The following is a 27119-nucleotide window of genomic DNA, read 5'->3' as shown; positions in this document are numbered from 1 at the left end:
CCCCCGCTGCCCCAGTCCCCCTGTGTCCCCCCCCCCCCGCTGCCCCAGTCCCCCCGTGTCCCCCCCCCCCCCGCTGCCCCAGTCCCCCCCGCTGCCCCAGTCCCCCCGTGTCCCCCCCCCGCTGCCCCAGTCCCCCCGTGTCCCCCCCCCCGCTGCCCCAGTCCCCCCGTGTCCCCCCTCCGCTGCCCCAGTCCCCCTGTGTCCCCCCCCGCTGCCCCAGTCCCTCTGTGTCCCCCCCCTCCCGCTGCCCCAGTCCCCCTGAGTCTGCCCCAGTTCCAGTGTCCCCCCTGTGTCTGCCCCAGTCCCCCTGTGTCCCCCCCGCTGCCCCAGTCCCCCTGTGTCTGCCCCAGTCCCCGAGTGTGCCCCCGCTGCCCCAGTCCCTGTGTCCCCCCCAGTCCCCCTGTGTCCCCCCCCGCTGCCCCAATCCCCCTGTGTCCCCCCCCGCTGCCCCAATCCCCCTGTGTCCCCCCCAGCTGCCCCAGTCCCCCTGTGTCCCCCCCAGCTGCCCCAGTCCCCCTGTTTCTGCCCCAGTCCCCCTGTGTCCCCCCCCGCTGCCCCAGTCCCCCTGTGTCCCCCCCCCCGCTGCCCCAGTCCCCCTGTGTGTACCCCAGTCCCCCCCGCTGCCCCAGTCCCCCTGTTTCTGCCCCAGTCCCCCTGTGTCCCCCCCCCGCTGCCCCAGTCCCCCTGTTTCTGCCCCAGTCCCCCTGTGTCCCCCCCCGCTGCCCCAGTCCCCGTGTCCCCCCCCCCGCTGCCCCAGTCCCCGTGTCCCCCCCCGCTGCCCCAGTCCCCCTGTGTCCCCCCCGCTGCCCCAGTACCCCTGTGTCTGCCCCAATCCCCGTGTCCCCCCCCGCTGCCCCAGTCCCCCTGAGTCTGCCCCAGTTCCAGTGTCCCCCCTGTGTCTGCCCCAGTCCCCCTGTGTCCCCCCGCTGCCCCAGTCCCCCTGTGTCTGCCCCAGTCCCCCCCTCCGCTGCCCCAGTCCCCGTGTTCCCCCCAGTCCCCCTGTGTCCCCCCCAGCTGCCCCAGTCCCCCTCCGCTGCCCGAGTCCCCCTGTGTCCCCCCAGCTGCCCCAGTCCCCCTTTGTCTGCCCCAGTCCCCCTGTGTCCCCCCCCACTGCCCCAGTCCCCCTGAGTCTGCCCCAGTTCCAGTGTCCTCCCTGTGTCTGCCCCAGTCCCCCTGTGTCCCCCCCCGCTGCCCCAGCCCCCGTGTCTGCCCCAGTCCCCCTGTTTCCCCATTAGCTGCCCCACTCCCCCTGTGTCTGCCCCAGTCCCCCTGTGTGTCCCCCAGCTGCCCCAGTCTCCCTGTGTCCCCCCCAGCTGCCCCAGTCCCCGTGTCCCCCCCAGCTGCCCCAGTCCCCGTGTCCCCCCCAGCTGCCCCAGTCCCCGTGTCCCCCCCAGCTGCCCCAGTCCCCCTGTGTCCCCCCCCGCTGCCCCAGTCCCCCACAGATGCCCCAGTCCCCCTGTGTCTTCCCCAGTCCCCCTGTGTCCCCCCAGCTGCCCCAGTTCCCCTGTGTCTGCCCCAGTCCCCCTGTGTCCCCCCTGTGTCTGCCCCAGTCCCCGTGTCCCCCCCAGCTGCCCCAGTCCCCCTGTGTCCCCCCTGTGTCTGCCCCAGTCCCCCTGTGTCCCCCCCAGCTGCCCCAGTCCCCCTGTGTCCCCCCTGTGTCTGCCCCAGTCCCCCTGTGTCCCCCCCCGTGTCTGCCCCAGTCCCCCTGTGTCCCCCCCCGTGTCTGCCCCAGTCCCCCTGTGTCACCCCCAGTCCCCCTCCGTCACCCCCAGTCTGCCGAGCTGCCAAGAGGAAGAAGCCCAGAAGGCCCTTTTTAATCTTAGGCAATTAACCGGGACATGATATTTAAATAAAATAAAAAATATATAAATTCATGATTTCCTCTCTTATTCTGCACTCAATGTCCAATAATGACAAAGGGGTAACAGAATGTAAGAATTTTTTGCAAGTTTATTGAAAGGGAAAAACTAAAATATTGACATCAGCATTCAGACCCTTTATTCAACACTTAGTTAAAGCACCTTTGGAAGTCTCCTTGGATATAATCCCACATGTTTGCATCCCTGGACATTTCTGCTATTCCTCCCTACAGATCCTAATCCCCACTGCAAACAGGATGATGCCACCACCACGCTTTACTTTAGGGATGGTATTAGCCCCCCCCCCCCCACAAAAAAAAAATGGAGAAATATATAAAATAAATCTTCCATGTGTCTCAGGAGATCAGCCACCACACCTCCTTTTTTCATTATGCTGTATGTAATTGGAGCAGTAGTCTCACCCCAATGCAGTAGAGAAAAAAAAAAAAAAAAGATTCCTTAAAGGGAACGATTCACCATAAAAATGCTATCTAATCTATCCAGATTTTATAGAACAGGAATCGCTGAGCAAATTGACATATGTTTTTGAAAAAAAGATTTAGTATAAATTGTAACCGATTGAATTCCCAGAGGACAGTGGCACTCAGTGACAGCATTATCCACTGGACTTCTAAGAATGGGAAGAGATTCAATCAATAAATTATACTGAACTTTTCCTAAAAAAATCTCTATTAATCTACTCAGCACTTCCTGTTCTATAACATGATGCTGATAGATCAGAGAACATTTTTATGGTGACAGGTTCCCTTTAAGCCCTATCATCTTGGTAAAGTCCTACTCCTCAGTCATTTACAATGTAAAGGGATAATCAGGATGTTATGCTCTGTGGTCTGTATAAGGTTTATAAAATACTATATAGGAAATATTAAGAAAAATGTTTCAGTCTGATAATGGCAGGGGGCAGTATTAGATCATGTTTACTTTTAGCACTGATTTCTACGTTTAGTCGGTGGGAGCATCCACATAAAAATAACAGACACGGACAAATCAAATCTTAAATTAATTACTCTTACTTCCATTGCTTACAGGTGTTCACAGCCTTAAAGACAAATGCGCTCCATGTACCTTATAGGAACTCTAAACTTACCCATCTCTTGCAACCCTCACTCAGTGGGCAAGCAAAGGTAGGGGATTAAAAATAAACTTTGTTTGGAATGTTATTTGTATTTTGTTTCACTTTTCTTAGATACTGGTACATAGGGATGTAAATAAATACAGTTACTTCATACAGCTGTGACCCTCAGAGCTAGCAACACCATGTAAATGATATGGGACATAACTTGTGCTCATTTATATTAATATAAAAGAATAACTGTAAATTAAATGTAAAAAAAAAATTCTTTTTGCTTTTGGACCATTTTTTCTAATATATTTATGGCAATTTTTTAAATGTTTTCCCCCTTCCTCTGTCATACATTTTAATTTTTTTTTGTTTTTCCATACATTTTTGTCCCCCCCCCCAAACACTTTTTATGCCCCACAAGAGACCTTTACAGTGATTATTAGATCACTACTGTAATACATTGCACTAGTTACCTAGTGCAGTGTATTACAGCTTGCATTTAGCCTGTCAGCAATACACTGACAGGCAATATACCGACTGTGCTTCAGACACCGCTTGGTACTCACGCATCCATAGCAGCCCTAGGGGCCTTCATAAGGCTCATGGCAGCCTTCATAAGGATAAGGATCCTTATTGACTTCAGTGAAAAGGAGTATTGGTGGTCATTAAGAGGTTAAAGTTCCAAAATACATAAGTACTGACTAAAGAACAACTGCATTTTGGCCGTACGTGGCCCCCAAAAACTTTTTGGGACTTAATTTTGCAGTATAGTGTGTGTATTAATAAGCAGCTATTTTACTATTGAATTCAAAATACTAAGTGGGAACATGGCTTAAAGGTACCTTTTATTTGCACTGCGCAGCAGGATACCCTTTCAAACTCTCATCAAGTTTGTAGTCTGCTCCTAAAGCGAGGGCTGTGCAAAAACTGCCAGAAGCCCTATAGACATGTAATAGTATTACAATGCAAGTTTAAGGGTTTTCCAGCAGTACCGTACACCACTTGCTTTAGGAGCAGACTACAGACCTGATGGGAGTTTGAAAAGTTATCTTTCCACCCTATTTAATTTAGAGGTACCTAATAAAAGGTAAGGTATTACCTAGATCAGGGGTGTCAAACTCAGACCCTCCAGCTGTTGCAAAACTACAATTCCTATCATGTCTGGACAGCCAAAACGTTTGCTTTGGCTGCCCAGGCATGATAGGAATTGTAGTTTTGTAACAGCTGGAGGACCTGAGTTAGACACCAGTGACCTAGATTGTTCTTTACTAATCAGACCCAGGTGATAAAACATGTTCTTCTTTTCTCATCTGTTTCTATTTTCTGAATGTAATCTTTTTCTTTATTTCATTTTTTGTACATTATTATGCAGGATGCCATTTTGCTTGAGCTATTTTAACAGCATTTAGAGATATGTTTAACAACAAACCCCATGGACCACAGGACACAATAGACAGGGCCTGTCCCATTAAGATGAGTGACAAAGGCTTTTGGATATGCTCAGTGACTTTGACAGATGTCGTTCTGCAGGCAGGGGAAACTAAGTTGTCAGCAATATCTATTATGTGTACCTGGTGACTTTTGTCATCTTTCACTGCATTCCTATGTCGACAAAAAGGACACCACTAGAAAACGATCTGTACAGAACAGGAAGTCTCAGCTTTCTTTTAGGCCAAATGGCCAGAATGGAAACTACAAGATTTTATGGATTTTTTTTTTTATATTGATAGTAAAATAGAATTGGTTGTTATTTAATTAGCACATTTCCTTTAAATTGGAATTCTAAACTTGTTATTACTTGCTATTAACAACTGTTACATTTGCTTCTTTCTAGGCATGTGTGTTTGTGAACATTAGTCCCGATGTAAAAGACCTAGGAGAGACTATGAGTTCACTACAGTTTGGTTCATCCATCCAGCAAATTGCCCTTGGCAAGCCAACTCCTCATTCTTCCAACATTAAGCTAGGTCACTAAAGACATGAATGCAAAGAAACTAACGTAATTACATTTTCCTTAGCATATCTAAATCACTATATTGAAAAACAAGATGAAAAATATGCTTACCTTTATCTCTACCCACTATAATTTTAAAATTCTGACCTGCATCCTCAAGCCTTTCAGTAATAGTGACGTAGGTTTAGGTCACTGTTATGGTCTTAAAGTGACACTGTCAGCCCCTTTTTGCATTTTGACTGCTCTCCACAGGTGTAAAAGGGTACATGTTACAGCTTTCATTACTTATTTTATATCACCCCTCATGGTGCTTGTTCTGGTAAAAAGTTGTTTTTATCACCTGTGGATTGGTATATGTGGGCGGAGCCTTGTGTTTTTTTGTGCCACATCGCTCCGCCCTTAGCCCCACCCCATCCATGATGTAATCACCGCATAGGCCCCACCCCCTCAGCAGCCATTGGAATGGCCAGCCAAAAGCTCTAGGCCCCACCCCCTAGATTGTCCCACACAAATGGCCGCTGAAGGGGCGGGGCTTATGCGGCGATGCAGTCACTGATGGGGCGGGGCTAAGTGGCGCTAGGGCTGGAGCGATGTGGCACAAAGGCTGAGAGGCCCCGCCCGCATATACCAATCCACAGGTGATAAAAACAACTTTTTACCAGAACAAGCACCATGAGGTTCGATATTAAATAAGTAATGAAAGCTGTAACATTTACCCTGTGGAGAGCAGTCAAAATGCAAATGGGGGTGACATTGTCACTTTAAATACTTGAAATTGTGCCTGTCATCTAATCTTACAGGGGCAATAGGTTCATTTATTTATCATATCCAGCAAAGAAACGTCTTAACCTAGCACTGCTTAGGCTAGTATTATGTACTAATGAATGGGAGATGATTAATTTACAGGAACACAAGGCATATCCTCATGTAACATTGGTGACACAGTAGAAAATTAGAGTCAAGTCTGGCTAAGAATGAATATCTGTCTATAGTCATAGATGTGCAGCAATTATACAAGTGTATTGAGAAGACAGAATTCATTTGTTTAATTAGGTGACTAGTATTATGACAGCTATGCGAACTATATTCCCCTGTGATGTGCCCAGACAGCTGACATCTACACAGCATGCAGCCTTCATTATACAGGAGCAAATAAATTATATGGAATGCAGAAAAATCTATATGACGTAAAACACCTGAAATGTCTTTGTTCCATCAAGTATTATTATGTTCCTTTTTATCCAGAGTCTCCTGATATAAGAAACATGAGAGTCTCAGATCATGCTCCTGTCCTAGGTCCTTAGGGTACTGTCACATACAAGTTGGTTTAATATGCTGCCTTTCTTTAATGCTTCAAGCCTTGAGAGATCTTCCCCAATAACTGGGATTTCTTCATTCTGGTTTTGTGTGTCTAACTCCTCCTCGCTGTCAGATAAAGTGCACAGGAGAGAATCATTTTCATAGGTTGGAAAGTAGTACCTGCACAACAAAAGAAAATGTTAGTATCTTACCACGTTAGGATTAAACCACAGTTCTGTAATTTATTGTTATTTAGATTCCTATATTACTGTTACACTGTGCGACATTCAACACAGCTGTAGTAGTGATCCCCGCTCACACCAGGAAGCGGCCAGGGGACAGGGTACCCCTCTGCTGGAGCACGGGAGGTAGGTGCATGTTATGTTCAACCACCTCCTCCTCGGCTCTTTTAAAAAAATGTCTGACCCTGGACCCCACCTTTTGCAGGATGAAAATTTGTTTGCAGCCAAACAGAGTGTTGCCCCTCCCCTGCAATTTGGAGAATGGGGGCCTGAATCTTCATGGGCACCACTGCTCTATTCATTCTCTATGAGAGCCACTTAAAGCAGCAGAGTACAGCATTTAGCCGTTTATACAGTTCCTCTAGTCAATAAATTTAATGGCGACGAACATCTGTGACCCGCTACTCCATTCCAATATGCCCATGATTAGGTAGTGATCCCTTAGCATATATAGTATTGTGTAGATTATTATTATTTATTTTTAAAGCACCCTTGATTCCAGAGTGCTGTATAAAATGATGAGGGTAACATGAAAATTTACACATGCAGAACAAATACAAGAAAAACTACACAAATAAAGTTATTGGCAGACTGGTACATTGTGATTGTGGACCCTGCCTGCAAGGGTTTACAAATAGAGATGAGCGAACCTGGAGCATGCTCGAGTCCATCCAAACCCGAACTTTCGGCATTTGATTAGCGGTGGCTGCTGAAGTTGGAAAAAGCCCTAAGGCTATGTGGAAAACATGGATATAGTCATTGGCTGTATCCATGTTTTCCAGACAACCTTAGAGCTTTATCCAAGTTCAGCAGCCCCCGCCAATCAAATGCCGAAAGTTTAGGTTCAGATGGACTCGAACCCGAACCCGGTTTGCTCATCTCTATTTACAATCTGTTAGGTGAGGGGAAGGAGACAGTAGGTAAGGGGGCCGCTAGTCATAGTGTGGCTCAGAGTTTTTGTAGGATGTAGCCTAGTCTAAAGAGGTGGGTTTTCAAGTTGCTCTTGGAAGTCTTGATGGTGGGTGCGAGGTATAGTAAGTTCCATCTGTATGGGGAAGGTACACTCATCTCTAATAGTGATGCACCAGAGCCAAGTTTTTGTCTTGCACTGAAGAAAAAAAAACAATGTTTTTAATAATAAGTTTTTATCATGATGTATCCTGTACAAAAAAAAAAAAACTCCTGATAGTGACAAAAGTGATGAAGACAAATGTCATTTGTAATCAGCTTGAAACCTACATGAGATTCGTCAACTCAAATGTGAACCCCGCCCCAAGCAAATAAAATGCTGTCATAACAGCTTGGCTTTAATAGATGATAATACTGAATGTTGGATTCTTACTGAGGTTGATCCCACAATGATCTTTCTGGAAGAATGCCTATATGGTTGTCTTTTTCCATGTGAGCTATTAATTCTGTTTTAGACTGAAACTTCTCTTGACAGCCATGACATCGACACTGATGGATTTGCCTTCTAATAAAATTCACTAATTTGACTTGCTGATAAAACTTCAATCCTGTCAAGCACAAAAACAATACAAGTGAGGGAAAACAATTCTTGTATTGCTAAAAGTCAGTTACGCATATCAAGACCAGTCACGAACGATATCAATGTAAATGGAATGCATTCATCACATTGCATTTAGTAAAACTTGTCAGCTTTTTCAGTTCTCCTTGAATTCACCTGTATGTTTCCATTACATGAACTAGAAATGATTTCTCTCTTTCCTTTCAAATGGCTTAGTATCAAATAGGTATTAGCTTTATGCAGCCTTGTGCTTGCTGCACCTTTGAAAAATACTGCAACACTAGAGCTAGATAACAACTATCATCAGCAAAATTCCATCAGTCTTGTATGCTGACCTACACTGGGATCAGTGGGTGCTGAAAACAAAGAGGAAGCAAACTTACACAACCAATCAAAATACTATAAAAATATGTACAGTTATACCTTTGTGTTCCAACGCTTCTGAATTCAAACGAAAATTTACCCGGAAGTAACGTTCAGAATTTGAACTTTGTTGCATATCAGGGTGTTTTTGCTAGCAGGGACTATGGGTTTATCATTGGTGAGGCTTCATAAACAGTACAGTACTGTACAAGACTGCTGGAGTGCATATACAGTACAGTATTAGTACAGTCAGTGCACCACCATCTCCCATTCTGTACTGTATAAGATTGCTGAAGTGCATATACAGTACAGTAGTAGTACAGTCAGTGCACCACCATCTCCCATCCTGTACAGTACTGTATAAGACTGCTGGAGTGCATATACAGTACAGTAGTAGTGCAGTCAGTGCACCACCATCTCCCATCCTGTACAGTACTGTATAAGACTGCTGGAGTGCATATACAGTACAGTAGTAGTACAGTCAGTGCACCACCATCTCCCATTCTGTACTGTATAAGACTGCTGAAGTGCATATACAGTACAGTAGTAGTACAGTCAGTGCACCACCATCTCCTATCCTGTACTGTATAAGACTGCTGGAGTGCATATACAGTACAGCAGTAGTGCAGTCAGTGCACCACCATCTCCCATCCTGTACAGTACTGTATAAGACTGCTGGAGTGCATATACAGTACAGTATTAGTACAGTCAGTGCACCACCATCTCCTATCCTGTACTGTATAAGACTGCTGGAGTGCATATACAGTACAGTAGTAGTGCAGTCAGTGCACCACCATCTCCCATCCTGAACAGTACTGTATAAGACTGCTGGAGTGCATATACAGTACAGTAGTAGTACAGTCAGTGCACCACCATCTCCCATCCTGTACTGTATAAGACTGCTGGAGTGCATATACAGTACAGTATTAGTACAGTCAGTGCACCACCATCTCCTATCCTGTACTGTATAAGACTGCTGGAGTGCATATACAGTACAGTAGTAGTGCAGTCAGTGCACCACCATCTCCCATCCTGAACAGTACTGTATAAGACTGCTGAAGTGCATATACAGTACAGTAGTAGTAGTACAGTCAGTGCACCACCATCTCCTATCCTGTACTGTATAAGACTGCTGAAGTGCATATACAGTACAGTAGTAGTGCAGTCAGTGCACCACCATCTCCCATCCTTTACAGTACTGGGGTGGGGGTTCTCTATATAGTAAAGGATGAGTGAGGAGTCGGTGCACTACTGTATTATTATTGGTTTTGTTGAACATTTCCTGTTTAAAATATACTGCAGTGATTAAACTGGGCACTTTTCAATGTAATAAACGAGTACTATACAGTATAGTGCTGCTCTGTACTGTATTGTAGTGATTTAACTGGGCACTTTTCAATGTAATAAGTGATACTGTACAGTATAGTGTCGTTCTGTACTGTATTGTAGTGATTAAACTGGACACTTGGAAAAGTGTGACTATGCCCTAAATGTACATTAAGGGTAACTTCACATGTATTTTCATTCAACTGTCAGTATGTGACCCGGCCCCTTTAACCCCTCACCATCAGCCAATCAATGCACGGCAGCACTGATTGGCTGATGAGGACAGACGGGAGCCAGGAGCCTCACACACAGATCCGGTATGTGTGCAGCTAGCCTTACACTGTTATCCAACAATAATCTCCCAATACACATTATCTATTTAGTTTGTAGACTCAAAGTGAATGTCTACTTTATAGCATAGTGGCATTTTAGGTCCAACATTGTGTGCCGATTAATGCCATAATACCTACTGATATGAGTAGGAGCACCATTTTCTCTTATAGAGCTGTAACTCACTAGTATAGACATAAAATTACATGAGTGTAACTCCAAAAAAAAAAAGTCACATGTCATGTCACAGAAACATGGGGTTTTGAGTGGTAGTGATCTGCTGAGATCCCCACTGATCAAGAAAAATTAGAAGAGAGCAGCGTGCTTAACTTCCTCGCTGTCAATTATCTCTGTCCAGTAACCATATAGACTTATAATGAGGACACCTGGACAGAGATAACTGCGAGTCAGCAAGTGACATGTCCTACTGCACACTACTCCCACATCTTTCTCCTGATCTGTGAGAACCCGACCAATCACAAAATCAGTGAGACCCCGACCAATCAAAACTTTTGAGATGTCCCTGCGATATACTAACAAAAGCAATATTTCCAACAGTACCATGGTATAGCATCCAATTAGCTTACTTTAGCAACGTGGATGCATGTCATGTATGCTTGATAACAAAACTTTGCACTAGAATCAGCAGAGTCTAGTTAAATCACCTGTGACATCTGTGGTAGTTACAGGTACGGACTAATGTATGAAGGAAACGAAAAGCAGTAAAGCTGCAAGTATATATATATATATATATATATATATATATATACACACACTTACCGGCCATTTTATTAGATACACCTGTCCAATTGCACGTTACCACTTAATTTCTAATAAGCCAATCACATGGCGGCAACTCAGTGTATTTAGGCATGTAGACATGGTCAAGACAATCTCCTGCAGTTCAAACCGAGCATCAGTATGGGGAAGGTGATTTGAGTGCCATTGAACGTGGCATGGTTGTTGGTGCCAGAAGGGCTGGTCTGAGTATTTCAGAAACTGCTGATCTACTGGGATTTTTACGCACAACCATCTCTAGGGTTTACAGAGAATGGTCCGAAAAAGAAAAAACATCCAGTGAGCCGCAGTTCTGTGGGCGGAAATGCCTTGTTGATGCCAGAGGTCAGAGGAAAATGGGCAGACTGGTTCGAGCTGATAGAAAGGCAACAGTGACTCAAATAGCCAACCGTTACAACCAAGGTAGGCAGAAGAGCATCTCTGAACGCACAGTACGTCCAACTTTGAGGCAGATGGGCTACAGCAGCAGAAGACCACACCGGATGCCACTCCTTTCAGCTAAGAACAGGAAACTGAGGCTACAATTTGCACAAGCTCATCGAAATTGGACAGTAGAAGATTTGTAAAACGTTGCCTGGTCTGATGAGTCTCGATTTCTGCTGCGGCATTCGGATGGTAGGGTCAGAATTTGGCGTCAACAACATGAAAGCATGGATCCATCCTGCCTTGTATCAACGGTTCAGGCTGGTGGTGGTGGTGTCATGGTGTGGGGAATATTTTCTTGGCACTCTTTGGGCCCCTTGGTACCAATTGAGCATCGTTGCAACGCCACAGCCTACCTGAGTATTGTTGCTGACCATGTCCATCCCTTTATGACCACAATGTACCCAACATCTGATGGCTACTTTCAGCAGGATAATGCGCCATGTCATAAAGCTAGAATCATCTCAGACTGGTTTCTTGAACATGACAATGAGTTCACTGTACTCAAATGGCCTCCACAGTCACCAGATCTCAATCCAATAGAGCATCTTTGGGATGTGGTGGAACGGGAGATTCGCATCATGGATGTGCAGCCGACAAATCTGCGGCAACTGTGTGATGCCATCATGTCAATATGGACCAAAATCTCTGAGGAATGCTTCCAGCACCTTGTTAAATCTATGCCACGAAGAATTGTGGCAGTTCTGAAGGCAAAAGGGGGTCCAACCCGTTACTAGCATGGTGTACCTAATAAAGTGGCCGCTGACTGTATATATATATATATATATATATATATATATATATATATAAACACTTGCAACTTTGCTGCTTTTCAGTTCCTTCATACATGGCTATTTGCAACTTTCAATAGAGAGAGCTCACTGCATACAATTAATACATTGAAACCAATATGTGCTCTGTGTGTGTATAATATATATATATTGAGATATATATATATATATATTGATATATATATATATATATATATATGTGTGTGTGTGTGTGTGTATACACACACACACACACACATGCGCGCGCAACACAGAGTTAAGATACAGGAGCAAAAGCTGGCAACAAGACTGGACCTCTAGGATAACTAGATAACTATTAAGACAGGTGTTTTGATAACTTTAAAGATTAGTTCAAATTGAACTGATCATTCACAAACTACCCATCACCACTGTTGAACCTTACCGCATATTAAATGTCCACATTTTTTTTTTTTAAGGACAGTACCCATTTAAGAATTTACTGCATACTATTTTTGTATTGATTTAAATGTATAAATTGTATGCAGTAGGCTCTCTCTAGTGGTAGCTGCAAATAGTCAGACATGTAGCATATACTAGTACAAGAAATCTGCATGTAATCAGTAAAGAATTCAGTACCAATACAAATTAAGAAAACTAAATGGTATACATAATGGTGGATGGTAACTTTCAGCTGGTTTATTTGCAAGTTTACCCTTAAAAGGGTACTTTGGGCTGAGGTTATTTTTATTGTATGGGCAGGGAAGAGGTGAATATAGAGGCAGTCAGTCACTTACCTCCCCGGTTCTAGCGCTGGGTCGCGCCGCCCCATTCTCCTGTCCCGCTGCCGCTTCCTGGTCTGAGCTGCGGCTTGAGATGTGACGTCTCAAAGCAGCTCAGCCATTCAGCGGCCGAGGCGGGACCCCGCTACGACAGCTGAATGGCTGAGCTGCCTTGACACGTCACATCTCAAGCCACAGCTCAGACCAGGAAGCGGCAGCGGGACAGGAGAACGGGGCGGCGCGATCAGGCCGGGACCCGGCGATGGAACCGGTGAGGTAAGTGACCGGCGGCCTCTATATCCACCCCTTTCCCGCCCATACAATAAAAATAACCCCAGCCCGGAGTACCTCTTTAAGTTTGCTAGGTTTAAAGTTTACCTGCCTTATGCATCTGCAGAGAAAAATATAATATATTCATTTCACTTTACTTACCCAAGTCTGTTTTTATTTTGTGAAGATCAAAGTGGTGACAATCCTAATCGGAGACAAAATCAGACATATAAAGCTATAATTCTCTGCAGATTTATCTCCTGTCCAATCTGACTCTGGACATGGAGAGTCACAATTGCAAGCCAATACGGTCAATTAGTTCAGTACACAACTTCATAAGGGGCATGGATAACCAGTTTGCATATGTCAGATTGATGATCCTATTAGATTGCTGCTGGTTAGCATAACATAAATGAAGTTTTGTATGAGTTGGGTATCAAGACTACAGTGGGTACCACATCTGATGTGTATGTAGGAATAAGCAACCTGTATTAAGCACAGATGATCTTTCATATGGGTATATGTATAACTGCCACCAGCTGGTGAGTTGTTCCTATGCACTCACTAGCAATAGCCAAAAAGCTTAGAATAAGCACCATCATATTCAGAACAGAAAAGGAAGCAGTCAGATTTATCATGAAGACATTTTCCAAATGTGTGGGATTAATGTTAGGACTGGGCTAAGGAAAAAATAATGACTCACAGGTGTATTACGGTCTTACCTTCATGTGAACAAGAAGTTTTTCAGTTGTGTCAGCTTGTTTTTCACAAAACAGACAAAACGCAGACATGGGGTGCTCCTCCCAGTCAGACCAGTCCCTAAGAGCAGATACAGTATAATTGCTAAATGCAAATACCTTCACAATCAGCTATCTAAGGGTGGTATTCCACAGGCCGATGGGGGTCCAATAATACCTGTATACGAGCGCTGATCTGCTAGACCGTCGCTCGTTTACTGGGCCTATTACCCGATAATCGTTTAACAAGGGCTGCGCGGACATCGTTACCGATGTCCTTGCAGCCCTAATTTAAACTGTTTATATTACCTGTCCAGGTGGCAGGGCTCCTCTTCCTTTGTGCATCTCCCCGGGTCCGCACGCTCCAGCTTCAGAGCGCCTGTCTCAGCTGACAGGTCGCTCAGCCAATCACTGGCCACGGCAGTCCCGGCCTGTGATTGGCTGAGCGGCCTGCCAGCTGAGACAGGCCGCTCTGAAGCTGCAGCGCGCGGGACCCGGGAAGAAGTACAGAGGAAGAGAAACCCTGCATCCTGGATAGGTATTGTATTCCTCTTTGCATATCGTCAGCGTCGGCCGCGCACCGCTATTACACGTAGCAACAACGGACGTACTTTTATGAAAACATACATTGTGTGAACATAGCCTTATACAATAAATTTACTCTTCGGGAAACTCCTTTACAAATAAGTGCAGTCATACTCATCATTGCTGTCCACCAATTCCCGGTCATCTTCAGACTGTACTTCTTCCCAACTCTTCCCTAATTCCTATAAAAGAGAAGAACCAGTTATCACAGAATAATAGAATTGGTGTACTACTGAATATACAATGGTAAGAGCTAGATATATTATTATCAAATAGAACATAGCTAACAAAGAAAACTATTTGATGGTCAATGTTTGAATAGGACTACCAATGTTTTATGTGATACCACTGTTATTAGCAGGCAAAAGATGGGTTACACACTGTCACCCCTCACCCATTAAGGCCCTTTTACAAGTAGCGAATATTGTGTAAAGATTCACTATAACGATCTCTATTGATTCTGATGTTATTACATTCTCCGATTGCTGTTACACAACCCACACAGAATGTTTTATCTGCAACGAATTATTAGTGAATAGGATTTGCGAAGGATAGGCGAACTACCAACGATAATTTTTTTGACATGTTGAAAGGCAATGATTAATGCTTTTTTTGTTCGCCATTGGATCGTTGGATGCTTTTACATGGGCAGATAATGCAAATGCTATGATAAACACTCTAGTGCCACCACTGCAAGGACCTTCTTTAGGTAGTAAGGGAACATTTCAGCAACTGGGTGGAGCTATGGTAATGAGCTCCACATAAAACCCCCAGGAAAAAGCACCCACCAAGTGTGGTTCACCTGCACAGTGGTGCCTAGCCGTTCATGGTTTCCATGGACAGCAGGTGGTCAGGAAAGGCTGTATAAGAATACTCTCGGAAGGGGCTGTAGTGCTGATTTAGGGCTTATTCCCACATACTGTATATTACAGAGGCTAAGGATGGGGAAGCCCTGTAACAGTGTTTCTCTGTCTGGCATGATGTATAAATATTATTCCAAGAGTGAGGAGACTGTTTCAATCTCTGTTGCACTGTAGTGACAGAGCCGTGCTGCTGCTTAATTACAGTGCCATGGAGATTCAGTTTCCCCACTCTCGGCATGATATTAAAGGGGTTGTTAAGCGAAAAAATCTTTTTCTTTTAAATCAACTGGTGTCAGAAAGTTATATGGATTAGAATTTACTTCTATTAAAAAATCTCACGTCTTCCCATACTTATTAGCTACTATATGTCATGCAGGAAATGTTTTATTTTCAGTCTGACACATAGCTCTCTGCTGACATCTCTGGCCGAGACAGAAACTCTGTCTCGGTTTTCTATGAATCCCCATAGAAAACCTCTCCTGCTCTGGACGGTTCCTGTCTTGGCCAGAGATGTCAGCAGAGAGCACTGTGTCAGACTGGAAATAAAACGACACTTCTGCAGGACATATTGTAGCTAATAAGTATGGGAAGACGTTAGATTTTTTTTCATAGAAGTAAATTACAAATCTATATAGCTTTCTGAGACCAGTTGATTTGAAAGGACAACCCCTTTAATACATCATGCCAGGCAGGGAAGCACTCCAGTTCAGGGATTCACTGTCCGTAGGATCCATACAATATGGGATGTGGGAATAAGCCCTTAGTAGCTTTATTCTCAAGACAAAGGGATTCCTAGAGGTTAGATCTCTACCAACCATAGTGTGCATGCATATCCTGGTGAGATGGGAATATCTCTTTGATAACTGGCTGGCAATTAGACTATCAGCTGCTGAGCGTACATCAGTAGATCAGTTACTCCTTCAGTTCTGCATATCTGCAGGCTTCTAGTATTTTACTAGGACGAAATGCATTTTATCACAACTCTGAACCAAGCCTAATCCACCTGAGGCATATAGTTTACAATGGCATAGGCAAATCTTACACAAGGCACCATATAATATACTTTTCCGGAAACGATAAAAGGGTTGTCTCACCACAAAAAGAAGCTGGACTGCTGATCAGCCCATAGCTGTAGGCCTGGCTTCAGAGACCTCCTGCTGGCTACACATTTTCCCTGCAGTAACTGTTTGAAGGGATTTCAAGCTGGGAACAATCTCTAGAGGGCCATATGCTTCCAAATAATATATGGAAGATGGGTTATAAAAAAAACTAGAATGCCAATTCAAATCATTGAGAAAACTATACTGAGATGTAAAAATGAACAAAAAAACCCTGCTCCAGACAAGACACATATTAAACTGTGGATTGCTTTACCGAATACCGTACTGTCCCAAGTTTGCTTTATAGCACAAGATACATTGTTGCTGAATTAATTTTTCAGCATGGAGCAGTGTTCCTAACAAGCTGCTAGCCTTTGAAAGACAGAAATCAGTGAGACATGGTAAAACGGCTTCTTGTTCGGCTTTCCTCAAAGAGTGGTTATTTTAAGACGTAATCCCAGCAGACTAACATTAGCCGTGGAAGCCACCATTGACATAATTGGCTAGAGGTTTGAACCCTCTCTTTTCAGCTCCACTAAAATTGGGATACACAAACTCGCTAATGATGAGAAATCTGACAATTCTCAGCACAACTCCTTTGAACAATATCTGCAGACCATGTACGATTTATCTGTTCAAAGAAAGATGGACTTCAAAATGTTAACTGAGGAGACAGGCACAATACACTGGATACTCTTCTCAGCTGTTCACCCTACAGGCTTTAGGCATATGCCCTCTGTAGTGCATAGATATATTCTAATCTGCACTTATGTTCTATTTAAAAATGAGACTTTGCAATTGAGAATATTTTCTTAAAAAGCTCTATACTGTTCCCAAGGCCCGCATTTTACTGGTTGCACATAACCTGAGGAGACATACAATCTGGAGCAGAGCAACTAAACAATACAATTAAAGCTAAGCAAAGACCCACCGAAAGAACAGAAAAATGAGAATATTGTAGCACAGATCCTGGAGCAGAAAGAAGCTGTATCACTAAGTGTTTGCAGGATAGAGACAGGACCTTACCAAATAGTTTATTATGTAGAAACGGTCATATTCATGGTTCCGTGGATTGACCTTGCGATGTTGCTTTTTTCTCATGTGATCCTTTAGCGTATTTTGGTCTCTGAAGGTTTTTTCACAATACAAACACAGCAACCTTAAGAAATACAATATGCAAACATGGACAAATTAATATGATTCATATCTTAACCCCTTATACTGTACACATCATTACTGTTGCTATATAATAAATGTAGTCAAGGAAATAAACTTCATTAACCATTTTAGGATGCTTCTATTACTAAAATTGTCACCAATCAGGTTACTATGCTGAACCTGATGTAGCATAGATCCATTCCCCCTCCCTGCTCCTGGGGCTGGGCATTGCTAAACAACTTTACTAGATGCTGTACGAGATGCTAGAGATAAATACATTTCATTTTTCCAAACTGTCACTGTCCATCTAGCACTTTTGGATGCTTTGTGCATCTACTGCTCCAACTCAGCGGGTAGCTGATGTTCTTGAAGGGGGTTTGCCATGTGGTTAAATTCAACACCCAAATCAGACAGAGGCCACATAGACAGACCCATTCACACACAACACTCTTGACAAAGAGTAGGGTAGAAGCAGCCAAGAGAACAAAAGTATAGTGGCTTAAAAAAGAATAAACTTTTAAAACTTTTTTTCTGGATTTTTCATGCAATTTGCAACAATTGGGTTCTGTTGGAAATTCTGACTTCCCAGTTGAACTCAATGGGAAAAATCCAGCCTATACTGGTGGTCAATTAATGTGAGATGCAATGTATGGACACGCTGCAGAAAAATGTACACTGTAGGTCAAATTACAAGAGGAAAGTTTCCACAGCATGTGAATGATACTTGGTAATCCACTTTGCTGCTACTTTAATTCCCTTTAGATTTACAGGTCCAAACAAATCTGTATCACTTCCTCTACATATGAATGCCACCTTAGGCACACAGTACATAGCTGTATGGTGCCCCTGTGAGGCAATGTGCTATCCCCTGGATACATTGCTTCTATAGAAGAATCTCTCTGTAAGGCTGGGTTCACATTACGTTTTTGCAATCAGTTTAACGGATCAGTTTTTTTTGACGGACAGAAAAATGAGGTCAACCACGTTTTGTGTCCGTAAAAAAAAAAAACGGATCCTTTCATTTATAATGGAAGTCAATGGAAAAACAGATGCACACCGTTGCATACGTTTTTTGCAATCCGTTTTACATCCTTTAAAAAAAAAAAAAAAAAAAAAACGGATTGCAAAAACATAGTGTGAACCTAGCCTAACACAGCAGGAGATTTCACACATATAAGGTTTACAGGTTTAAAGGTTTATACTATCGGTCCATAGCAGTACACAGGTGTCACATTATGGATCCATAATAGAGCCTATGTCCTACGCCAATATATGAAATCAAACAGAGTGGAGTATATAACAACAAAGCCAATAAACAGACAAATACTGTATCATAAAAATGTTATAATGACCATAGCAGAAAAATCAGCCCTATAAAAGCCACCGAGGCTTAAAATATAGTATTTACACTCCATCATGTGCATATAATAATAGTCACATTTACCTGTCAATCTTCTTCTGTAATGTGTCCAGAAATTCGTTACAATACACAATATTATCTGGCAGTCCAACATTGAAAGAGTGCTCCTCATTCATATGATTAAACAAAACTGATCTGCAAAGAAACGATCATTAGATACATCCCATCAGTCTACAAACCTGCTGTAATAGTACATATAGAATGCTGACCAATCACATAGTGAGCTCATGGCTGCTAATACACAGTAGGTATGTAACAGACAGCAGGTTTATGCTCCAGAACTGGTTTGGCTTCGGGCCACATCAGGGAGCGGAGTCTAAGGGTACTATTACACGGAACGATAATCGCCCGAATTGGCCCGATTTGGGCGATTATCGCTCCGTGTAATAAATGCAACGATCAGCTGATGACAACGATCATCGGCTGATCGTTGATATAGGTTAGACCCTATTTTCGTCGGGCGCCAACCGCGCACCGATGCGTGTAATAGCGGTGCGTGGCCGGCGACTAACGATATACATTACCCATCCACATTCCAGGGCTGCTCCTGCCGTCCGCTTCTCCCGGGGTCCCGCGCGCGCTCCAGCTTCACAGCGGCCTGTCAGCTGATAGGCTGCTCAGCCAATCACAGGCCGCAGCGGTCCCGGCCTGTGATTGGCTGAGCGGCCTACCAGCTGACAGGCCGCTGTGAAGCTAGAGCGTGCACAGGACCCCAGGCGGGGTCGGCAGGAGCAGCCCTGGAACGTGGATGGGTAATGTATGCCAGTTTAGCAAGGGCTGCAAGGACATCGGTAACGATGTCCTTGCAGCTCTTGTCAAACGATTATCGGGCCGTGTAATAGGCCCAGTAAACGAGCAACGATCTAGCAGATCGCTGCTCGTTTACAGGTATTATCGGGCCCTGCTCGGCCCGTGTAATACCACCCTAAGTGTGCAGGCAGCTTCAGATGCATGTCAAACAGTCCGAAGCAGCAACAGGAGAGAAAAATCACACCAAAGGGGTCAGGCAGGCAACTGTTATCTGTTTATCCTGACCCATGCCTGTTTTTCGGAATAGCAGAACACATTGGAATACATCTTTGCTTAGGAATATGAGGCGCTAACAATGCTCAGGCAAGGAGAAACAGGTAAAGCAGCTTTAAATAGGTACAGGTGGAAAAGAATTGGTGGAGACACACTGGCCCTTTAAATGCAGGTGAGTGGTCGAGTGTGCACACTAATGGACAGAGGAGGCATTGCAGTGCTGGATAAAAAATCTGCAAAAACCAGGAGGCGTAAGGACTCCAATGGATACCAGTAGGCCCAGGATAAGCTAGGAATTCAGTGGGTCAGACAGTTTGCGTTAACAACAGGAGAGACAACAGAACAGAGGCAGGCCGGCAAGTATAATCTGTTTATCCTGATCCATGCCCGTTTTTCGGAATAACAGACATAGGAATACATCTTTGCTTAGGGATATGAGGAGCCAACAACGCTCAGGCAAGGAAAAACAGGTGACGCAACTCTAAATAGATGTACACAAGGAAGAACAGGATTGGTGGAGAGGAAGAACACCAGAAGAGAGGATTGGTGGAGAGGAAGAACATCCGCAGAACACCAGGTGGACGATTGGGTGTTTAAACAGCCTGTGAGAAAATTTATTGTACCCAGTACTGTGAAATAGGTTCTATATGGATTGAAAGTAAAGTTCGTGGATTCCTTTCTTTGTGGTGATCTGATACAGAGGACCACGGCCCTGAAGTACTGAGGTACAGGTGTATTTAACACGTTTTTTTCTCTCACTACTTTGTTTACTACGTTGGACTTATAGGATTTGTGGAGATCCAGTAGTGAGGATTGTTGCCTAAGGCATATAGTGCGGTTGTGATACTTTTCATATATAGGATTGGTGGAGACACACTGGCCCAATAAAACCAGATGAGCGGCCACATGTGCACACAAAGGAGGCATTGCAGCAGTGACTGAAAGCAAGCAACAAAAACCAAGAGGCGTAAGCATGCCGGTGGACACCAGATGACCCGGTATGAGCAAGGAATTCAGTAGAGGAGCAGGCAAGACCAAGCCTGCAGGGGTGAACAGCTAGGGCACGACCGGGACCAGGATGGTAGTGGTGGTAGCAGAAAGCTGCCAGGTGCCATCCAGTAGCATTACAAGGTACAAACACAGTCTTATCTTTCTGTCTACCTTGGCTAATTTTACTAGAACTCACATTTAATTCTACAACACACTCAATTGGGATCACTACTATATGTCATCTCTGTTTACCTCATGATGTTGATCAGATGTCATGAAATAGTTTTTTTTTTATTTGCTGTCCCTATTATTCTAGGAGAGTTAAAGAGGTTATCCTACATTAGGATTTTTTTTTATATAATGCTGCCATGCTGGAGAACATAATAAACATGTCATGCTTAACTCTTTGTGCTCCCCTGATGTCCTGTTGCAGCATATCTAGTGTCCCCTGCTGACTGAAGCCGATGCCACTTCCAAGACCAACGCATCTCAGGAGTGAAAGCCCAATGAGCCAGTCACTGGCTGCTGTGCTGTCCCATCTTAGTGACTGACCGAGTGGGCTCTCACTCCTGAGACAAGTTCGTATTGAAAGTGGCAAGGGCTGCAGTCAGTGGGGGACACTGGAGACGCTGCAACAGGACACCAGGGGAACGTTCTACTCACAAATATCTTAAACATTTATTAACCATCCTTTTAAACATATGTCACCAACACTACTACACTGTGATTGATATCAGATATGTGACCCTTATACATATATACTATAGTATACGTAATGGCGACATGACCGTATGGTTGGCAGCTACCAGCAGCTCAGTATCCTATATCCTATTACTGAAATCTTGTTATAATGTGTTGTGAAATGTCTGAACTTTGAAAGCACACAAGTTTGTAATGTAATAAAGCTGAAAAGGCATAATAAAATAAAGCCAAACCTGTTTCCTTTAAATTCTTCACCACAAAACATGCACAATCTCTGAAAACTTGTGTCAGATCTCTCATTCTGCTGCTGCTCCAGAATTTTTTTCTGTAAAATTCAATACAATACAGTTAAAATCTATAATTTAAATGCAATATAAAATATTATACATGTTAGCAAGTCTGTCTTAACCCTTTAAAGACCAAGCCAATTTTCATTTGTGCACTTTGGCTTTATTCCTCTTCATGTATAAATGGCCATATCACTTGTGTTTTTCACCTACAGTCCCACATGACCTGTTATTTTTTGCAAAACCAATTGTACTTTGCAATGGAAGACTTAATTTTTCCATAAAATATGCAGTAAAATAATTACTTGCTTAGTGAAATAAAAAATAAAAAAACACTTTTTTTTTTTTTCCATTTTCTACTTTGTGTAACTTGACTGGAAGAGGAGCACGAGGATCCCTTGTCAGGGTTTCATTGATCTACAGTCCTACAGGTTGAATAATAATAATAATAATATTTATTTGTATAGCGCCAACAGATTCCGCAGCGCTTATTTAAATATATAAATACAATATAGGTTATATTTATATTAAATTATACAATAAATAAATTAAGATAAAATTAAAAATACAGAATTAGAGACCTGCTCGAGACCATATAGACTAGGATGACTGGGGGTGACACAAGAGGGTTTTATTTGTCGATGTTCCAGTCATTGTACATAGAATCTCAAAGTGCCTATAGGTGTTTGGGTGAGCCAGTTACAAGCAATTTTCTGAGCTAAGGTAGGAAGTACAAAGTAGTTACCAAAGAGGTTATAGAGAGGAAGGCAGAAGGGATAGCAGAGAGGGAGACGAGATTAGGAAACGTTATAAGCACACCTGAAGAGATGAGTCTTCATGGCACGCTAGAAACTGGAGGGGGTTGGAAATTAGTCTGAGCTCTTTGGGTAGGTCATTCCAGAGAACTGGTGCAGCACAAGAGAAGTCTTGGAGGCGGGAGTGAGAGGTTCTGATTAAGGAAGATATTAGTGTAAGGTCATTAGCAGAACACAGAGCATGGGAAGGATGGTAGGTGGAGATGAGGGAGGAGATGTATGGAGGGGCAGAGTTGTGGAGAGCTTTATGGGTGAGGGTGAGGAGTTTGAACTGTGTTCTGTATTTAATAGGTAACACACACTCATGCTTACATCCCTGATCGTGGGCCGTAGCTTGAGCATAAATTGCCACCTGATGTCTTGAGCATACTGAGATACTAGAAATCTCCCCGTTTACTAGCCAACACAAACACAAAACTAAGCTGTGTCGGACCCAAAGGCCAATGTTATACACGTGACCCAGCAGCCACTGCCAGACACACAAACACAAAGCAAACACACAATACTTTGCTATATCCAGACCCACCGGTCGCTTATAAACAAACAATACTTTGCTGCCACTGTCCTGTCTGTTACATTTAAGGGGAGACAGGGAACCCCCAAAGTGTTCCACTCACAAGTAGACACAGCCACCTACACATACAACATACGTTTTCAAACTGTCTTAGCAATCTTCACGGAGCTAATTAAGTTCTTTTAGTGATACAAGACAAACCATCAAACTCTGAGGTTTAGGGCAGCTTCACATGTTTCCACAGCGGATTTAACGCTGCAAGTTTGCAGCAAAATCCACTGCGGATACCTCTACTGTCATTTCCAAAGTGATTACATACTCGCAGTGGGATGACAAACCCGCTGCGAGTATGTAAGTGCCAGCCCCATTAACCCTCTGCCGCTGGGAAGATACTTTACCTGCTCCACGATCTGGCCGCATCTGAGGCTCCCGGAGGTCCCGCACAGCCTATCAGTGCATGGCTCTGCTGCAGTTACTGATTGGCTGCGCGGGACCTCCGGGAGCCTTAGACGCGGCCAGATCGTGGAGCAGGTAAAATATCTTCCCGGCGGCAGGGGGTTAATGGGGCTGGCACTTACATACTCGCAGCAGTATGTAATCACATTGACACTGATAGGAGAGGTATTATCTGCAGCGTATTTGGCAGTGAACATGGAGCAGGAAATCCGCTGTGGAAACGTGTGAAGCTACTCTAAATGCATAAAAAATTACAGTATTTCAGTTTGTTGATAAATAAAGGCCAATAGTTTACATGGAAATTGTGCTTTTCTTTTAGATTTTTTTCTCTACACAGCTTCTGCGTCCTCATGATGACACTTTTCCTATCAAATGTTTTCATCAACTGGGGTCAGTGCAATCACAACCGGGAGATGTACATACCAAATGCATTCTCTCACAGCATTCTATGGGCAATCTATGGGCATGTCTCCTGATATGCACACAAAATAGATACAGATGTTTCATTCATGTGTTTCCTTATTCTAGGGATCATTGCAGGTCTAAAACACAGAGACCCCACCAATCAAAACTTTTCAGATGTCTTGGCAACAGATAAAAAGTCAATCACACTTTAAATGTTCTGTTGATGGGTAGTTCAGCCTTCTCATTGTCATCCTAACCAGCATCTTCAAACATATTGACAGTTAGGTTTGTATATGTGAAATTTATTTTAAACAAGGGTTAAAGGGTTATCTTTGGCATACTACTCAGGGTCAGATTCTGCATCACTGCAAGATTTTTTTTAGGAAAGTGACTAAGCAAGGATACCTTAACAGTAGATCACTAAAACAAAACTACCCAAGCCATCACATTATTTTAATTTTTAACTCAGCAACTCAGCGCAGTCACCTACAAAAGAATTGTTAATCTTGTTTTAGCTGGTATATAGCATTTATATGTATATATAATAGATAATGAATTTTTTCTGGAGGAACTAGCATATTGAAAGCGGGATCTGCTTGTGGCAGTTTCACCCTCTGTGCTAAACATCTGTTGTGTTTTACAACACATGGTAAAGGGATTTAAGGTATTAATATTTACTTGAAAGCTGCAACTGAAATATTTCAGACTGTAGCACTAAATATTATGCTCCTAATGGAAAAGTGGGACAAGATATCAAAACCAGATAGCACTAGTTTAAAAGGAGCAACAACTGAATATCCATACTGAATGGATAGAAGAGGTAATATTACAGGTGGACAGCAGATGGAGTTATCAGAACTCCATATAAATTTATGGCATACACAGACCATTAATCTATAGTCTGGGGTAAGAAGAAAAATATGTCTCTTCTTACATGTACATACGTGTATGTCTAACATCTTGGACGGACTACTAGGTATAGTATCTACATCAACGCCTGGAAGTAACTGAACAACATGAATAGATAATTCTAGATACATGTGCTACATGTGGAATCTTTAAAATGTATCTCTGCTTGTGACAGGACAGCGCTTTGGCTAGTGATTGGCTGTGCCAGTAGGTGCCACTTAGAGCGCCATGCAGGAAAAAAACAGAAGATCGGGCGACTGGATGGAGCCAGAGTACAATTTTTTTAAGGTGGTTTCACATACAAGTGCAAAGGAACAGTGCGGTCCATAGCATATACAAGCATTCATTTTAAAGTGATATTGTCATCTCTTTCCACATAAGTTTTCAGCACCATTCTTCAGCTTACATTCTGCACATTTCATATCTTACTTTATAAAGGATTTCTTGGTGGTCTCTTCCCTCAAAAATGCATGTTATTGTTGGTGGACAATGCCGTAGCGGTGGCGCTTAACGGACGTCATGCCTCATACTCCTCCCACATCTGCACCACAGGCCCTGCCCCTCCGTGACATCATCATCGTCTAACCCCACCCCTCCACAGCGTCATCAGAACGACCTAGAGACGTAGCCCCCGCCCTCTGTGACAGCAGAATAAGAGGGGACATGGCCTAGATCTCTAGGTCAGCACATTCCAATGATGTTGCTGAGGGGCACGGCCTAGATGTCAATGACGCCACAGTGTTGATGTGGGCAGAAATATGGGGCACAGCTGCCATTAAGCCCTTCCCCTACAGCACTGTCCACCAACAACAACATGCATTTTTGAGGGGAGAGGCCACCAAGAAATTCTTTATACGGTAAGATATGAACTGTTCAAAATATAAGCCTAAGAATGGTGCCGAGAACTCTGTGTATGGAAAGTGGGTGACAATATCACTTTAAATGCTCCATCGCTTCTTTTACACAGGGTTGGACTGTATGGACACTAGGCCCTGAACAGTTTCTGAGGGGGGGAAAAGGGGCCCTGTTTGCCAGGAAGGTGTTAAGTGGGGTTGCTGGGGGGCCATACACTAAGCAGCGATCTTTTATATTGTAAAGTGTTCCTAATACAGTGGAAACCATGCCTCTATTTCTCCTCTCAGGAACATTCCGTGGCCAATGGTGAGAAATGGGGGACATGGTTTCAACCACATCACAGACATATAAGTGGAAATGTCCTCACAAAACCCAGCCAAGAACTGTAATATAACTGCAATGTGTAAAGCTCTGTCCAGACTGGCAGAGGCTCCGTTTAGGATCTCTATCACAATGGCCGGTCAACCCTGGCAAGCAAAGCCAAATTATTCAGTGAATCATTTGTGCAGCCTGGATGATTCAATGGAGTGGGGGTGGCGTGGATTTGGGGTGTCAGCACTCAATGTGCCTATGACAGAATGAACTCCAAATACAGGCCTGCTTCTAAGCACTATAGTCAGAAAACAACCCCACTTGTAACCTGCAGTTTACTGCTATCTATTGCATTCTAATAAAATAAAAAAACAACATGTTAAAAAAAAGCTTATTTTAGCATAATTTTTTCCTTGCTGATGTTCACGCTGACTGCTTGAAAACTGAGCTGTCTGTTGCTAATGGAAACCCTAACAAACTAGACTGCATCAACTATCCTGACACTGGAAGCAGCTGCATTTTAATGAAGAGCTAGAATAAAGCTGGAGAAAAGAGTGGTTGTTGAAGTTAGAATCCAAAGCCAAGGTATTAGATGCAAGTACAATGAGTACTGAAGGTTCCACTGCTGAAGACACTGCAGAGACCTAGTATAGTTAAGAATATCAGCAGGATGTTGAGTGAGAAGTGTGCTAAGCATTTCCGAGAATTATGAAGGAGTGATGCATACACAAGGCTACATATATAACAGAGGTAATGACGTAGATCTTTATGACAGTCCAGTAACAGCAGCCTACCACTAAATATTAAAACAAGCTACCAAAGGTTATTTTTAAAGAATGTTCTAGTGGTTTTTGTGTATGCCTTTTGCTTACCTGTTTTAGCTGCACCAGACTTGCTGCGATACTCTTTACTGTCATGGCCAGCCTACTTAACCCATCAGGTGCCTGGCTTTAACAAGCTTATACATTACCTGTCTGCACT

The 27119-nt window shown here is 43.6% G+C and overlaps 2 protein-coding genes across 4 annotated transcripts in view; one reads left to right on the top strand and one right to left on the bottom strand.

The window, feature by feature from the left end:
* LOC138796557 (kinesin-like protein klp-3) overlaps positions 1 to 5020 on the top strand; it is a 56606-nt gene extending 51586 nt beyond the window's left edge. For 2 of the 3 annotated variants that reach the window (XM_069976165.1, XM_069976167.1), the window contains 2 exons: positions 2909 to 3004; positions 4778 to 5020. In XM_069976165.1, coding sequence (XP_069832266.1) covers positions 2909 to 3004; positions 4778 to 4918 — 237 coding nt within the window. In that variant the 3' untranslated portion in view covers positions 4919 to 5020. Of the gene's footprint in view, positions 1 to 2908; positions 3005 to 4777 lie in introns of those variants that run through there. The other variant, XM_069976172.1, reaches the window with a different exon arrangement.
* Positions 5021 to 5627: 607 nt separating this feature from the next.
* Positions 5628 to 27119, bottom strand: part of ZNF277 (zinc finger protein 277) — a 79105-nt gene continuing 57613 nt past the window's right edge. The window contains exons 5-12 of the mRNA XM_069976159.1: positions 21819 to 21910; positions 18895 to 19005; positions 17319 to 17451; positions 14444 to 14511; positions 13730 to 13826; positions 13170 to 13212; positions 7781 to 7955; positions 5628 to 6376 (exon numbers count right to left, since the gene is read on the bottom strand). Coding sequence (XP_069832260.1) covers positions 6190 to 6376; positions 7781 to 7955; positions 13170 to 13212; positions 13730 to 13826; positions 14444 to 14511; positions 17319 to 17451; positions 18895 to 19005; positions 21819 to 21910 — 906 coding nt within the window. The 3' untranslated portion in view covers positions 5628 to 6189. The remainder of the gene's footprint in view (positions 6377 to 7780; positions 7956 to 13169; positions 13213 to 13729; positions 13827 to 14443; positions 14512 to 17318; positions 17452 to 18894; positions 19006 to 21818; positions 21911 to 27119) is intronic.

Source organism: Dendropsophus ebraccatus, chromosome 1 (assembly GCF_027789765.1).
Source record: "Dendropsophus ebraccatus isolate aDenEbr1 chromosome 1, aDenEbr1.pat, whole genome shotgun sequence".
Lineage (NCBI taxonomy): Eukaryota > Metazoa > Chordata > Amphibia > Anura > Hylidae > Dendropsophus > Dendropsophus ebraccatus.
This window is presented reverse-complemented; position numbering and strand designations above follow the sequence as displayed.